This window comes from Triticum aestivum, chromosome 2B (assembly GCF_018294505.1).
Source record: "Triticum aestivum cultivar Chinese Spring chromosome 2B, IWGSC CS RefSeq v2.1, whole genome shotgun sequence".
In the NCBI taxonomy this organism is placed as follows: domain Eukaryota; kingdom Viridiplantae; phylum Streptophyta; class Magnoliopsida; order Poales; family Poaceae; genus Triticum; species Triticum aestivum.
Window position 1 is genome coordinate 248264007 of NC_057798.1, and position 14549 is coordinate 248278555.

The following is a 14549-nucleotide window of genomic DNA, read 5'->3' on the forward strand; positions in this document are numbered from 1 at the left end:
TACATTATGTTGGCTTTATCAGACGACATATAGTACCACACATAGTCTCAAACTAATTATAAAAAAAAAATCAAACTGCAGGTATGATGCGCATGTGGAACGCACTTGAGTTAGATAAATTCGGCACAACGACCTACTAGCGTCTTTTTTGTAATTTGTTGCTAATAGAAAATCCTAAAGTGCCCTTGCCCTTATAACTTGTTTGCAACTAGTGTAGTTTGGCATGAGGGGTTAGCAATTTCAAAAAGGAAAACTAGTGTAGTTTGTTATTTAAAAAACATATAACTTTTTTTCCTCAGGCGCAAGTAGACAATGTATGAATAAATCGCGGGCGGAACAAGGTTAGTTTGGTCTTTTGTGTTAGCAAGTAGTAGCAAGTGGTGCAACAGCAAGCCTGCAACACGGATATAATAAGCCTCATCGGCCGGAGCCTCATGAGAAAGCCTCCGTGGTGGCAGCTGGTGCAAGAAATAGCTAACGTTCATAGCGCCAGAGCACTAGAAGAAATCGATGAAGCTGTTCGCGTTCGTGAGGCGCGCTCGCCGGACATCGGCCGCGGCGGCGATGACAGCGGAGCCGATTCCGGTGCCGGTGGCGCCTGTGTCCGCTGCGGAGAAGCGGCGGCGGAGGCCCTCGTCGGGGCCGTCGTCGTGGAAGCCGACGCTAGTCGCCATCTCCGAGGACGCTGCGGTGGCCGCCGCCAAGGCCGACGCCGGAAAGGCCAAGGGCAAGGCGAAAGGGAAGCCGGGGGCTGCCAAGGCCAAGGCGAGGCCGTCGCCTCGCTCGCTCCAGCCTGACTACGACGACTTCCGGTAAGTTCAGTTCCGTGCCGTGTCCGCGTGCGCACGTGTGTGAGGCGTCGGGTTTGCGCGCGCACCGTAGTAGGCCACAGCCGTTGGATCCGGCTGGGTAGGCAGGGGAGTGACCATCTGACGGATGCAGTGCGTTGACCTTGGATTAGCCTGCGTGCGCGGCTGGGTAGGCAGGGGAGTGACCATCTTCTTGTTTTGAGAAAATCGTCCAATCTACTCACCAAAACAGCTTGTCGGTACAAAGAACACACAAAAAAAATTAAAATTACTATATTCATATCCATAGACCACCTAGCAACGAGTACAATCCTTCTTAACCAGTCATTTGAACAAAACTGGTAAAGAATGAATTATCTTTTGGCTTTGGCTCGATCGAACCCACGCATTGCTGAGATATTCTTTTACCGAAATGTAAATATCCTAGTATTTACTGAAATGATAAAAGAAATCCTAAAATTTTGGTGAAATTTTATGAACAACGAGAAACCTATGTGGGCCATGGCTGCTTCTAACAGGTAATAATTATATCAGTTTTGCTAATTATATAAGCGTGTGTGGCGATAGTCCATATCGTAAGCAGTTTTGTCAACAGCTTGGTTTGCTGTTGCTGTAAAGCGTGATCTTGATGATCTACTTGCTTGGAAGCAGGACGTAGAGATAAGGGTTAGTTGGTGGGTCAGCTGTTTGGCACCTAATTTCAGTTGCAACTCGCACAAAGTTGACCCGGGATGGATGGTTAATGGGTTCACAGGCGCCGCAGCTTGTGTCCAGCTTTTCGATCGTCAACTAGCCTACACAAGCAGTTGATTTCAGCTTGGTATGATTATCTAGTGAGTGCAGAATTAAGCCATGCTGTTCTTCTGGCTGTGCAGAACGGTACGGTACGGGCACACACTTCCACGTCACGGCATCTAGTCTGAAACATATTGTCAGTCCGAAATCTTATCTGTTCGAAAAAATTGCACTAACAGAGTCAAGAATTTTATTTTTTTTCGAAACGGGAGTCAAGAATTAGAAGTTATACTAATGGGAATTATGTCTGTTCGATTGAAACTGTTCTCTGGTACATCAGCAGAACTACAATGGACCACCCAGAAAAAAAATCTATGAACATGTAGACAAGCTCCATCGATCTGTAGACAAGCTCACCAGTCACCACCCCTATTCTGGGTGCATGTGTCGGACGGAGACGTCCTGTTGCTTTATCGTTAGTCAAAACACAAGCCTCACTGGCCAGTCAAGTGAGCATGTGACCCTGATGCGTGCTGCTAGTACTACTTGCCCTTCACAAGGGAAGGCATCTAGTTTAGTGGTACAAAAATCACGGACGGCGAGCGCTTCGGTCAAAGAATGGTGGGACAGCAACCTTCAGACTCGTCTCGGCTCTCCCAAAGCCTTAGCCTCATTGATGATGCTCATCTTTTGGGAGGTTTGGTCTGAGAGGAATGCTAGAGTCTTTCGCAACGTGGCGGTTCCATCGATGGTCATCATCAACAAGATCAAGCACGAGGCGTCGCTTTGGGCTTTGGCGGGTGCCAAGCGCTTGAGTATTGTAATGCCGCGAGAGTAATTTTCCTTTGTCAGCCGCTTGCGGCTTCTGTCTAAAATCTTCTCCCTTATTTAATGAAATGGCAAGTCTTTTGCCTCGTTTAAAAGAAAAATCACGGAAATTTAACTGCTTCATGTAAAGTTACTAGTGCATTTCAAGCGGGACATGCAACTGCTTTCGGTATTCCTTGTGCCCCTAAAACTGACCCAAATTATTGTCTCTCTACCTGCAGGCGCTTCGGGGCGCCCACGGTGCTGCCGGCGTTCGCGCCCACGGCGTTCCTCTTCTGAGCTCAGGCGACCTCGCTGTGGTGGTGTGCCGTGATGGCAAGTGACAACGTGGTGCTCAGGCGACCTCGCTGTGGTGGTGTGCCGTGATGGCAAGTGACAACGTGGTGGTCTGACCATGAACCCTCTCTGTGTTTGTGCGCCCAATATGAGCTCCCAAAGCTGATGCCTCTACGATTCCTTCTAGTGCTGGCTTCTCATGTGAATATCTATGTCTATTATTTCGGCTTCCATCCAACTTGCGTTGCGCCTCTGTTTAGATCTATTCTTCACAATTCTTGTCATCCCGCATGATTTGGTCGGCCAGGTTCGACAGAGCCAGTTTCGGAAAATAGGATAGCAGGACCGGAGAAATCCAACTGTACTCTGCAACATTCAGGTCATTCATCCCTGTGATCAGCAAAACACAGAGGGCAAATAAAGAAGCAAATCATGAAAGAATTGTACAATCAGACACACTGGTGACAGGCCATTCACATCATAATTAACTTTGCTGACGAAATCACAATGAAATCATTTTGGTAAGAGGGTGTAAACACCCTAATCTGGCAACATCATAAAACAAGCACGCCAGAATCAATACACGGCAAGCCCAACTATGCCAATACAAGGGTAGCAATTATTCCTCAGCTTATATCACAGGCGGGTAGCAGGCTGACAAATAGAAAGTTTATAAATTCTCATCTCCTGTTATCAAGAGAGGAAATGGGCCACCAACTTACAAGAGGAACATTTGTTTGCTAAAATGAGACTAGCACCCCTCCTGCACCGCACAATTCGACTTCCCAGTGCTGGAACAACTGAACAAGGCTGTAATGTAAAGCAGTGACTGTGCTTCAGGATGGCCATGACATTTGAACCGTGTCATCACGGGATCATAGTGTATGTTCGCCACAGGATCAGTAACCGTTAATCTTTCGCTGTGAAGATCCAGAGTGCAATGCCCCGTTGTCAGTGAGCCTTGAAAAGCCAACCTGATCCCTAGCCCCTGGGCTCGGAGGAACTCTTGGACTAGGAACACTGGTCAAGCGAGACTGCGGCACAGTATCAGACATGGACTTGGAGAAGGCTTGGGCGAGCTCCAAGGCAGTCGCTGCTTTCCCAAACCGAGGTGCAGTAACCTCAGGCTTTGGTGGCTCCACTGGTTTACGCCAGGTTTCAGGCTCTGGGCGTTGTTGTTCAGGCTGCTTTTCGACATCTCTAGAAACCTTCCTGTTCTCATCGCGTCGTGTAGGCCTGTATGCATCAGCCCTGTCTGTATCCCGCCTGTAATCTTTCCTATCAGCATTCCTTGGGCCTCTGTGACCAACTGCAAAACTCTCAGCCTTTTCGCCTGAAGGGTTAATGGTCATAGCTTCAACCTTCTGCTCGACCTTTGCAAATTCATTTTTGGGCCTAGATGACACACTGGTTATTAGTAAATGTGACATCTTCAACTTGACACATATCTATATTAATCTTTGCAGAAAATTAAACTCCATAGAAAAGAACATTTCCACTACTTAGGAAAAAGAAGCATAACAAGTGAAGTTGCTACTGAAAAGTGAAAATTAACATATAAGCCGAGTAAAAACTAAAAAAAAACATAATCAATATCCTTTCTTGACACTCCAAAATAAACCTTATGACTTATTACAGCCCCTATTCAAGAATTCATCCGATTAACCAGTTAACTTGCCGATTAATACCTACTCATAGGGTCATCGAGTAGCCGATAAACTAATAAATCATCCGATTAATTGATTAATTGGCCGATTAACTTACCGATTAGCCGATTAATCCCCTACTCGCCATCCAACCGAGGAGCTACCAGTTAACGATTTCCCCAACAATGATTACAGCAGTATAAGAATACGACAGAATCTGATTTCTAGCTTCAAATGCATTCAAAGAAAACAAATCTAGGTTTCCAGGCCTAAGCAAGTTGCACATACAGGCCTGATAGAAACAGCATAAAGGGAAGTGTTGTCAACAGCATACGATTTGTAACTTATACTATCTTAAGAGCGAAGGCCCGTCTAGCAGTCCTCACTAATTCTGTAACTGTAGGCTGCCAAGACAACCATGCCTCTTCGTTCTATTGCAGATAGCTGTTCCAGCACTTCTGCACTGTCCCTATGGTGGGAACATATACTACAGTTCACATGTAATTTCCAACCTAAATTTAACACAATTATACAAGTTTTACTGGCATAATACACTGGAACCCGACAAGTATGATTGTCTCGATGTGGCAGCACAAGGTTAACTAGGTACCAGCAACAGCTAAATTGGCAGCTTCCAGAAAACAAATCAAAATTACACAATATTGTCACGTCTCCGCCTCCGTCAGGTTACTGGCATTGACGGACAGCCTCCTACAGGTGGGCCTTGGTGTTCCTTAACCAGCTGGGTGGTTGCAATGTGTATGACGTGTGGGCCGGGTGCACTGTGTGGGTGCCGTGAGTGCGTGTGTGCCTATATACAGCGGCAGTTCCCTGTACTGAACTATGTTGATTAATGAATAGTATCTGAATCTCATCTCTCCCGTGTTCCTCTCCTCCTCTGGTTTCCCCTTTTCTCCTCCCTATTCTTCCTGATCCCCTCTCAAATCCTGTTGTTGATCTGTGAGACTAGCCTAGGGCCTCACAATTGGTAATCAGAGCCACGAATCCGCGTCCGCTCGCGCTCAAATCCTCTTGGTCAGGCTGTAAAATTCCACCGCGAAGGGTGCAATTTTGCTTCGGCAGATTTTGCGCGAAATCCCGAGCGGGGTTAGCTAGACTCGGAGAGAGCAGCGACGGCGCCTTCGAAGCCGCCCGTGCCGTCGGCGCAGACCAACTTGGTCCTCTCGGCCATGGGGGAGAACACAGAGACAATTCAGGCGTCGTTGGCGACCCTTTTGTCCAAGTTTGAGGCCATGGATGCGAGGATGTCTCATCTGAGCAAGCAGATCGAGACTACACAGCAGCATGTCGACAAGATCAGAGTCCGGCAAGCGGAGGTAGGCGCGGCACCGGCGGGCTCTGCGATCACGGAGCTGGGCGCTACCTCGACCTCTCGCCCAGCGCCGCGGCTCGCCAACCTGCAGCCGCCGTTACTCGGGGCGCCGGGGGAACAAGCCGGGGGTCAGGAGTTCTTAACTGCGCCAGTGGATCCAGTGGCTGATCCGGTGGTTGTGCGGGAACCACAAGCACCACTTCGCCGCGACTACAAACCACCGCGTGAGCACGTTCCTGAGCAGCGCCGCGAGTTTCAACCAAATCGAGGTCATGACCAGTTCATCAAGCCGCCTAAGCACAATTTTCCCCGTTTTGCTGGTGAGAACACACGACTTTGGTTGGATTTGGCTGTCACTTGTTTTGAGATGTACCAAGTTCAGCCACATCAGTGGGTAGCGAAGCGACTGCAACTTTATATTTGGAGGGACATGCTGCGTTGTGGTGGCAAGCGTTCAAACGCCACCGCCGGTTGTGGCCCTGGGATGATTTTGCAGCCGAGGTTGCACTGGAGTTTGGTCAAGAGGAGTTTGAATCTCACATGACTCATCTTCTGCAACTGAAACAACAGGGCACAGTGACTGAATACAAGTCTGCATTTGAGACTGCAATGTACCATTTGATAGCATTAGATCCTTCCTTGAACTCAAAGTTTTTCATATCTCAGTTTGTGTTGGGATTGAAGGATGAAATCCGTGCTGCAGTCAGGTTACAGGCACCCACTAGTGTCACAAGGGCAGTATGCTTAGCTAAGATCCAAGAGGAAGAATTGGAGTTACAAAAGACTAAACCACGGTTTCCACGTCACATGCAACACCAGTCAGTTCCGACTACAATTCAGCCTATGCAACAAGGCAACAAGAAAGCAGTGGATGATTTTGGTAGGGAGCGTCAGCTGAGAGACTTTAGGCGTGCTAATGGATTATGCTATCGATGTGGAGATAAGTATAGTAAGGAACATCAGTGCAAGAAGCCATTGAAACTGCTGACTATCCAGTTGGGAGAGCATGGTGAAATTTTAACTGGAGATGCAGTGCAAGCTTTGGAATTACTAACTGAACCCACCACAGCTGAGTGCTGTCAGATTTCAGCCCATGCTGTTTCAGGAGCCGACAATACAGAAACCATTCGCATAAGAGCATTGGTGGGCAACCAAGTCATGTTAGCACTAGTGGACTCGGGCAGTAGTCACAGTTTCGTGGATGAAAATTTTGCCAAGCGTGCTTCGTTGGATTTGGTCTCTGTTCCAGCAGTGAAAGTTACAGTTGCAAATGGTCAATCTATGGAATCCAAATTTCAAACCCCTAATCTGACTTGGTGGGCGCAGGGTCACACTTTTGTGACACCAATGAGAGTGCTACAACTGGGGGCCTATGATGTAGTGCTGGGAATGGACTGGCTTAAGTGTCACAGTCCGATGGTTTGCGATTGGGAGGGCAAATCATTACAATTTGTACATGGTGATACTACCATATCCCTTCAAGGTGTTCAGCCTGTGTCTACTATGCAATTGCAAGCTATGTCAGTAGAGCAATTGGACAAAGCTCTGCATGGCAATGATATTTGGGCTATGGCCGTGGTTGATCCTTCTTCAAGTGATGTTGTTTCGACGCTTGGCTCATATCTGGAAGATCTTATTGCAGTTTTAACAGACTTCCAGGATGTGTTTGAAACTTCAACTGGCCTGCCCCCACATAGAGTGTATGATCATGCAATCACCTTGGAAGTGGGTCATAACCCTCCTAACTCTCGCCCTTAGCGATGCTCGCCACAACAAAAGGATGAGATTGAACGACAAGTGGCAGAGATGATCAAGGCAGGGATTGTGATACCTAGTATGAGCCCGTATGCATCGCCAGTACTTCTGGTTAAGAAAAAAGACGGTAGCTGGCGTTTCTGCGTGGATTACCGCGAACTCAACGCCATCACTGTGAAGAACAAATTCCCTCTTGCTATGGTTGACGAATTACTCGATGAACTGGCAGGATCAAAAAATTTCTCCAAGCTGGACCTCAGGGCAGGTTATCACAAAATCCGTATGCATGAACCGGATGAGGAGAAGACTGCATTCAAGACACATTCGGGACACTTCCAATTCCGTGTTATGCCATTTGGCGCGACCAATGGACCACCAACATTTCAGTGCTTAATGAACAGCATTTTTGCTCCAGCTAATCGCAAGTATGTTATCACATTTTTGGACGACATTCTAGTTTTCAATACCACTTGGGAGGAACATTTGGAGCATCTCCGCTCGGTACTGCAGACCTGCGCGAGCATCAGTTGTTTGTGAAGCTTTCCAAATGCTCTTTCGCTCAAACTGAAATCCAATATTTGGGTCACGTGATTTCTTCGGAAGGTGTGGCTACAGATCCAGAGAAGACTAGGGCGATGGAACAGTGGCCTCAACCTACCAACGCTACAGAATTGCGTGGGTTCCTTGGGTTGACCAGGTACTACCGCAAGTTTGTCCAAAATTATGGTACTCTGGCCAAGCCCTTGACTCAATTGCTGACCAAGAAGGGTTTTGCTTGGACAGAGCAAGCCACTGTAGCTTTTCAAAAATTGAAAACAGCTATTACTAGTACTCCTGTATTGGCTCTACCGGATTTCAGTCAATCTTTTGCTGTTGAAACGGATGCTTCTGCTACAGGAATTGGAGCCATACTTTCACAGAATAACCATCCTATTGCCTATCTGAGCAGGGCTTTGGGTGTGGCCAATCAAAAGTTGTCTGTCTATGAGAAGGAAGTCTTGGCTGTCATTATGGCCATTGACAAGTGGCGCCCTTACCTTGAGAGGGGTCCCTTCACTATCATTACAGACCATCAAAGCCTCTGTCATTTACAGGATCAGCAACTCATTACTGATCTTCAGCGCAAGGCCATGGCTAAGATGGTGGGCCTTCAATTTCAGTTTAAATGTCGCAAAGGCTCGGAGAACAATGCCGCAGATGCATTATCTCGTGTGGGTCATTTGTACACAATCACAGCAGTCTCGACTTGCCAACCAATGTGGATGCAGGAGGTTATGAATTCCTATCAAACTGATCAATCAGCTCTTTTTGGAGGAAGCTCTTCAAGGAGATAGGCACCAAGTTATGCTACTCGGCAGCCTATCATCACCAAACGGACGGGCAAACGGAGCGTGTTAACCAGTGCTTAGAACAGTATCTACGTTGTGCCGTTCATGACAGCCCGGCAAGGTGGAAACGGTGGCTTCCGATGGCAGAATTCTGGTATAATTCCTCCTATCATACTTCTCTAGGATGCACTCCGTTCAAGGCTCTGTATGGGTAGAACCAAACTTCGGGACGGTGCCAATTGACACGGGTGAATTGCCTACTTCCCTTGCTGAATTGGCAGCTGACCGTGAGGATTTCTTGGAAATGTTACGGGAACATTTGCTTCGTGCCCAGCAACGTATCAAATCACAGGCTGACAAACATCGCAAGGACCGAACATTTGTAGTTGGTGAAGAGGTTCTTGTCAAACTTCAACCATATGCTCAGTCTTCTTTGGTCAATCGACCTTGCCGCAAGTTAGCACTTAAGTTATATGGCCCATTCCGCATTACGGATCGCATTGGCGCTGCAGCATACAGACTTGACTTGCCGTCAGATAGCCTCATCCACCCTGTTTTTCATGTCTCACAGTTGAAGCCATTTACTGCCAATTACTCTCCGGTGTTTGCAGAACTGCCCGAGCCACCGGATCTCTCAGCAGTCACTCTTTCTTGAACGCCGCATGGTCAAGAAAGGGAATGCAGCAATACCTCAAATCAAAGTCCAATGGTATGGAGTTCCAGCTGAGCACGCGACTTGGGAAGATTACTATGTGCTTCGCGCTCGTTTTCCAGCGGCGCCAATTTGGGAAGGGTCTGCATCTTAAGGGGAGGGGAGTGTCACGTCTCCGCCTCCGTCAGGTTACTGGCATCGACGGACAGCCTCCTACAGGTGGGCCTTGGTGTTCCTTAACCAGCTGGGTGGTTGCAATGTGTATGACGTGTGGGCCGGGTGCACTGTGTGGGTGCCGTGAGTGCGTGTGTGCCTATATACAGCGGCAGTTCCCTGTACTGAACTATGTTGATTAATGAATAGTATCTGAATCTCATCTCTCCCGTGTTCCTCTCCTCCTCCTCTGGTTTCCCCTTTTCTCCTCCCTATTCTTCCTGATCCCCTCTCAAATCCTGTTGTTGATCTGTGAGACTAGCCTAGGGCCTCACAAATATATATCATAGCAAGGTAGTAGGAAGAATCTAGATCACACATTCAAGATGAACAACAATAATAAACATGCCTTGACTGCAAAATGCTAGTAATAATGTCAACCAAATATACTACAGACATAAATTGGTTCATGTCTACATGTTAACTACCTGCCAACTGGAGAGGTGATCTCAAGGTCACTTGCCAAAGCATCCACACCACGATCTCTGAGAACCTGGTTTCATACAAGAACAATCAGTTAGAATGAAAAAATAAACATAAAATAACACACCACTAAAACCACATGAGTGGATGTAAGAAAGCAGATGCACATACTTGTTCCCGGGGGCGAGCACCACCAAAGAGGGATGGCCTAATAGATTGGACAACAAGATAAGTTATATACAACAAAAACAACAATGATAGTAACAGTAACAGTGATCGCAAAACTACGGCAAGGTAGTGATAAAATACTACCGGTAAATGAACCGGTAAATGAACTAGGCATCAAAGATAAGAGTGGCAAAAATGAAATAAAATTATTTTGCTTTTGCCACGGAATGGCAATTGTGATAATTGTCAAAAGCTAATAGTGGCAAAAGTGAAATGTTAAAATCTGGAATGGCATAAGGAAAATTGGCAAAATCTAGAGTGGCAAAAACAAAATTTTCCCAAGAAATTCAGCACCAGTATATAGGGCCAAAACAATGATTCTAAACATTCTCAGAAATAAGGGATGGGGATGTTGTAAACAAATAACAGAAAACAGCACCAAAGTACCATTCTACTATTACAGACACTCATACATCAAACATAAAAATTAAATACTTCTCCATAGCAGGTGGCCTTGTGGTTCCTACTGTCCAAATCAGAACTATGATATGTACCATTACAATAAATTGAAGATTTTTTACATAAACTCATCCGCATGGTATTAAAATGTTTAAAAATCACTCATTCCAGATACAGGATGAAATAAGGAACTAGAGGTAGTAGTTGTCAAACAGAAAAACAGTGACACCAAGGTGATCGGCACTAGCTGATGATATTAACTCTCCCTGAAATGCAAGACAGGTGTGCCTGCCTTGTGCTCTTTGGGTAAGCATGAACTACATGCCAATTGTAAAAAGAGAGGCATGGCCTAGATATATTGGGTGTTATTTTGATCTGCCTACCAGCCATTTGTAGTTAGAATACACGTAGTGCAAACAAACAGAGCAGACCAGGTCTGCATCAAAGTTGCGCATATTGGACCTTAATTGTAGATCAATTAACAGGAATAGTAAATATGGTGTTGGTACAAGATGGAATATAATACAAACTTGAGCAGGTTATAAAGTGTATGGTATTTATATGATATAACAATGACATAACATGTAATAGATATGAGCCAATTTACAGCAAGCAACAAACAATCAAGTTAAAAATGTAAGAATATCTTGCAAAGCAAATAGAGAAGTTACAAGAGCAAAATGAGAAGCTAAACACTGTGTACCTCTCCTTAGCAGCACTTTCACCAGACTGACCCACTCCATTAGAGCGAGGTTTCAGATTCAGCCGTGGTCGCTCCACTGTTGCCCTGCTTTCAGCATCTGCCCCTGCCACTCCCGTTTTGGCTACCATCACATTCTGGCGCGCTTCATGAACAACCTCAACCTGCATGACACTCGCTATCACAGGGACCGGAAGGACCTATACAATTGTTAAACCACCACGGAAAAAGATTAAATTTCCACCATGTCATAGTGAACCCAATGATATCAAAATAGCTAATAAGAAGAAAAACTACATAATGCAATCATCTGTAGCTTCGCATGAAGATATCTCCTATATGGTTTGCAAACTCCGCTTGAATAACCAATATTGATCAATTATTATTATTGCTATAATCAAGGTAGTCAGAATCCCGACTCGACTGCTAGAATCCTACGACTTCACGACCCCACAGAAGCATGTCGATCCAAGTCCCACTATGAATCCGGATCAAGTAGAATCCATGTTGAGTCGCGATCCAAATCATAGAATCCTGTAGAAAATTGTAGAATCCCGATTATGCTATGGACTATATAGGGTTCTAACAATTTGTCTAAGCCATATGTTTAGTTGTAGCACAATCTATGCCATTATCCTGATCCCTTTTCGCATGACTCATGACCCTTTATTCCCCTCCCAAGCCCAAATGCTCAGCCGTTGACACCTTTGATCTGGCTCTCTGAAACCCTAGATCAAAATTGAGGATTAGGCTTGTCGACGGATGGAATTGACGTGAGAAGGAGGATGCATCAACATTGATCGGAGAAGGAGAGCAAGACCCTTCAAGGTTCAACACTACAGGTCAACTACACAAGTGATCGACCATTCACATACTCTAATAAACCTCCTAAGTAAATCTCGTATGTTGAAGATTTAAATGTTTATATATTTCCCTCCCATATATGTTCCATAAATGTAAGCTAGCATTGATGTGTACGTTTTTTGCTCTATATTTAGTGTTAAACTCTATAGAACCCATATAAATTTCTGCCGTGGATAGAAAATATATTATTTGAGTAAATCTAGTAGAATCCTCGATTCCACGACTCGATACTACGACTCGATTCTGTCTAAGGAAAATCGATCCGGCTCCGAATCCCGACTCCGACTACCTTGGCTATAATGTTACTTGATGCAATGCATGCAATTTCAATTTGCAATCAGATCGGCTAGGAAGAAAGGTGACACCACGCAAGGTTAAAGGGCCATCTTCTAGAGAAATAAGCTCAGCATAAAACTCAGAAGGAACAGATGTAGTCACCTGCTTCTCTTCAATATAGGTAGGTGATGGTGCAGGGGATTCGATTGGCTTGGAACGAGGAAGTAGCTTCAGCTTGGGCCTTTCTGGCACCTCTCCAATTTTCCCTTCCCCAACCCTGCCTTCATGTGATGCAGGCCTCACTGGTTCCACACCCTTCTCCATGGCAACGTCCAGCCCTCTTAATCCAACTGACCTTGGCCTCTCCATGGCACCGTCCAGCTCTCTCACAGCCAACGCCCTTGGCCTCTCGGTGGCACTGTCAAAGCCTCTCGTTCCAACCAACCCTGACCTCTCCATCTCAGGCGGGACCACCTGAGTCTCCAGCACTGGTGCCGACACAGACGCGGGCGGGGAGGAGGGCTTCGACAAATGCCACCTACCGGAGATTACCTTCTCCACAGCGCTCGCCTGCGCGATGCGCGTCGCCGACCAGATCTGACCGCTGCTGGCGGCAGGAACAACCGGCGGCGCGGCTGGAGCGACCTCCCTCTTCGCACCCCAGGCGTTACCCGGTCCAGATCTAGCGGGGGCCACCGCCGGCACGGAGGGGAACGACGGGGGCGACGGCGCAGGGCGGCGAGGCGCGGCCAGCTCGAAGGGCGTGCGCTCGTCCTCATCGAAGTGGCGGCCGATGCGGGAGGGATTGGTGAGGAAGGAAGGGACAGCGGCAGCCGCCGCCGCTGCGGAGGAAGCGGCGGGAGTGCGCGGGCGCGCGGATGCAGTGGAAGAGGCGGACGGAGCGGCCGTGGGGCGGTCGGGCGGTCGTGCAGAGCTGCGAAAACGGGAGCAGTTGGTCAGCTACAGCGCGGCGAGGGGTCGTCGATGGGGTTAGGGTTTGGGGAACTTACACGCCGGGGGCGGAGGGGAGAGGGAGCTCGGAGGGGATGGAGCCGCCGTGGAAGTCCTTGAGCGTCATCGTCGTCACCGCCTTCTTCTTCGACATGACTGCGGCCGAGGTCGAGCCAGCCGGCGCCTGAGATGGACGGCTGATGCCTCTCTCCGAAGGGAGGTGCGCTTGATCGATCGGGGCCCGGCGCCTCAAGCTTTCCAGGTCCAAGTTTGTGTAGCGCTTCCTGTGGGAGGGAAGTGTTTGATGGGCTGGGTTGGGAATTTTGCACTTTGGCGCTCCACACTTTGGGTAACTCGCGTCGTATGTATCCAGATAGAAAGATAACTGAGGGTTGTTTTGTAAAACGACTAGGTAAGAGCAGCTCTGCTGGAGTGTTTTTTTTTTTTTTTTTTGCGGGTGAGCTCTGCTGGAGTTGACAAATCCGTATAGCCTCCATAATGCGTCCATAATGCATATAGAGCATGCTCCATAATACTTTGAAAGCTACGGACGCGACTCGCAAACATACAACCGTCATAAACAGATCCCCCAAACAGAGTCCTTCATAAACAAGGTCAGAAACCGTACATGATACTTCGGCTTTCTCTTGAGATTTCAAACTTATGCACTCCCACTCATACTAAGTTTTTGCTTCATGTTGTAGGAACTTACTCACAAGGGAAAAGCAAACATACATGTTGTGGTGGTAAGCGGTACGGCTGGTAGTTGAAAATATGATGCCCCCCATAGCTTTATGGTAAGAATTTAAATAAGTTATTGAAATCTTGTATATTGTTGACTATTATATGATATGCTTATATGATATGCAGTAGTGATGCGAGTGTCTTTATTCCATAAGGCCAAAAACAACAAGAAGAGAGCATCCAGTTCAGAGTTTTCTAGAAACTCCCACAACATTGAGAAGGATTCCAGTATGAGACAGATCGCAGAAGAAACATCCGTAAGTAATTTATAATGTTTTGGCTTCAAAATTATTGTGTGAGCCATCATAGTGTAATGTACCAACAGTGCACGAACAATGCTTTCAATGATGATGCAGACCACAAAAGGCGCACGTTTACAAGAAGTTCTG

At 46.9% G+C, this 14549-nt stretch overlaps 2 protein-coding genes across 2 annotated transcripts; one reads left to right on the forward strand and one right to left on the reverse strand.

Annotated features, from left to right (window-relative positions):
* Nucleotides 1–427: 427 nt before the first annotated feature.
* LOC123044604 (uncharacterized) lies at nt 428–3097 on the forward strand. Its single transcript, XM_044467398.1, has 2 exons — nt 428–812; nt 2594–3097. Exons 1-2 carry the CDS (start codon nt 511–513, stop codon nt 2649–2651), a joined length of 360 nt encoding a protein of 119 aa, XP_044323333.1. The 5' UTR covers nt 428–510; the 3' UTR covers nt 2652–3097.
* A 13-nt stretch (nt 3098–3110) lies between these two features.
* Nucleotides 3111–13713, reverse strand: LOC123044603 (translation initiation factor IF-2). The gene is made up of 6 exons (XM_044467397.1): nt 13476–13713; nt 12628–13399; nt 11329–11525; nt 10170–10206; nt 10004–10068; nt 3111–4043 (listed from the first exon to the last, which is right to left on the reverse strand). Exons 1-6 carry the CDS (start codon nt 13568–13570, stop codon nt 3548–3550), a joined length of 1662 nt encoding a protein of 553 aa, XP_044323332.1. The 5' UTR covers nt 13571–13713; the 3' UTR covers nt 3111–3547.
* Nucleotides 13714–14549: the final 836 nt, after the last annotated feature.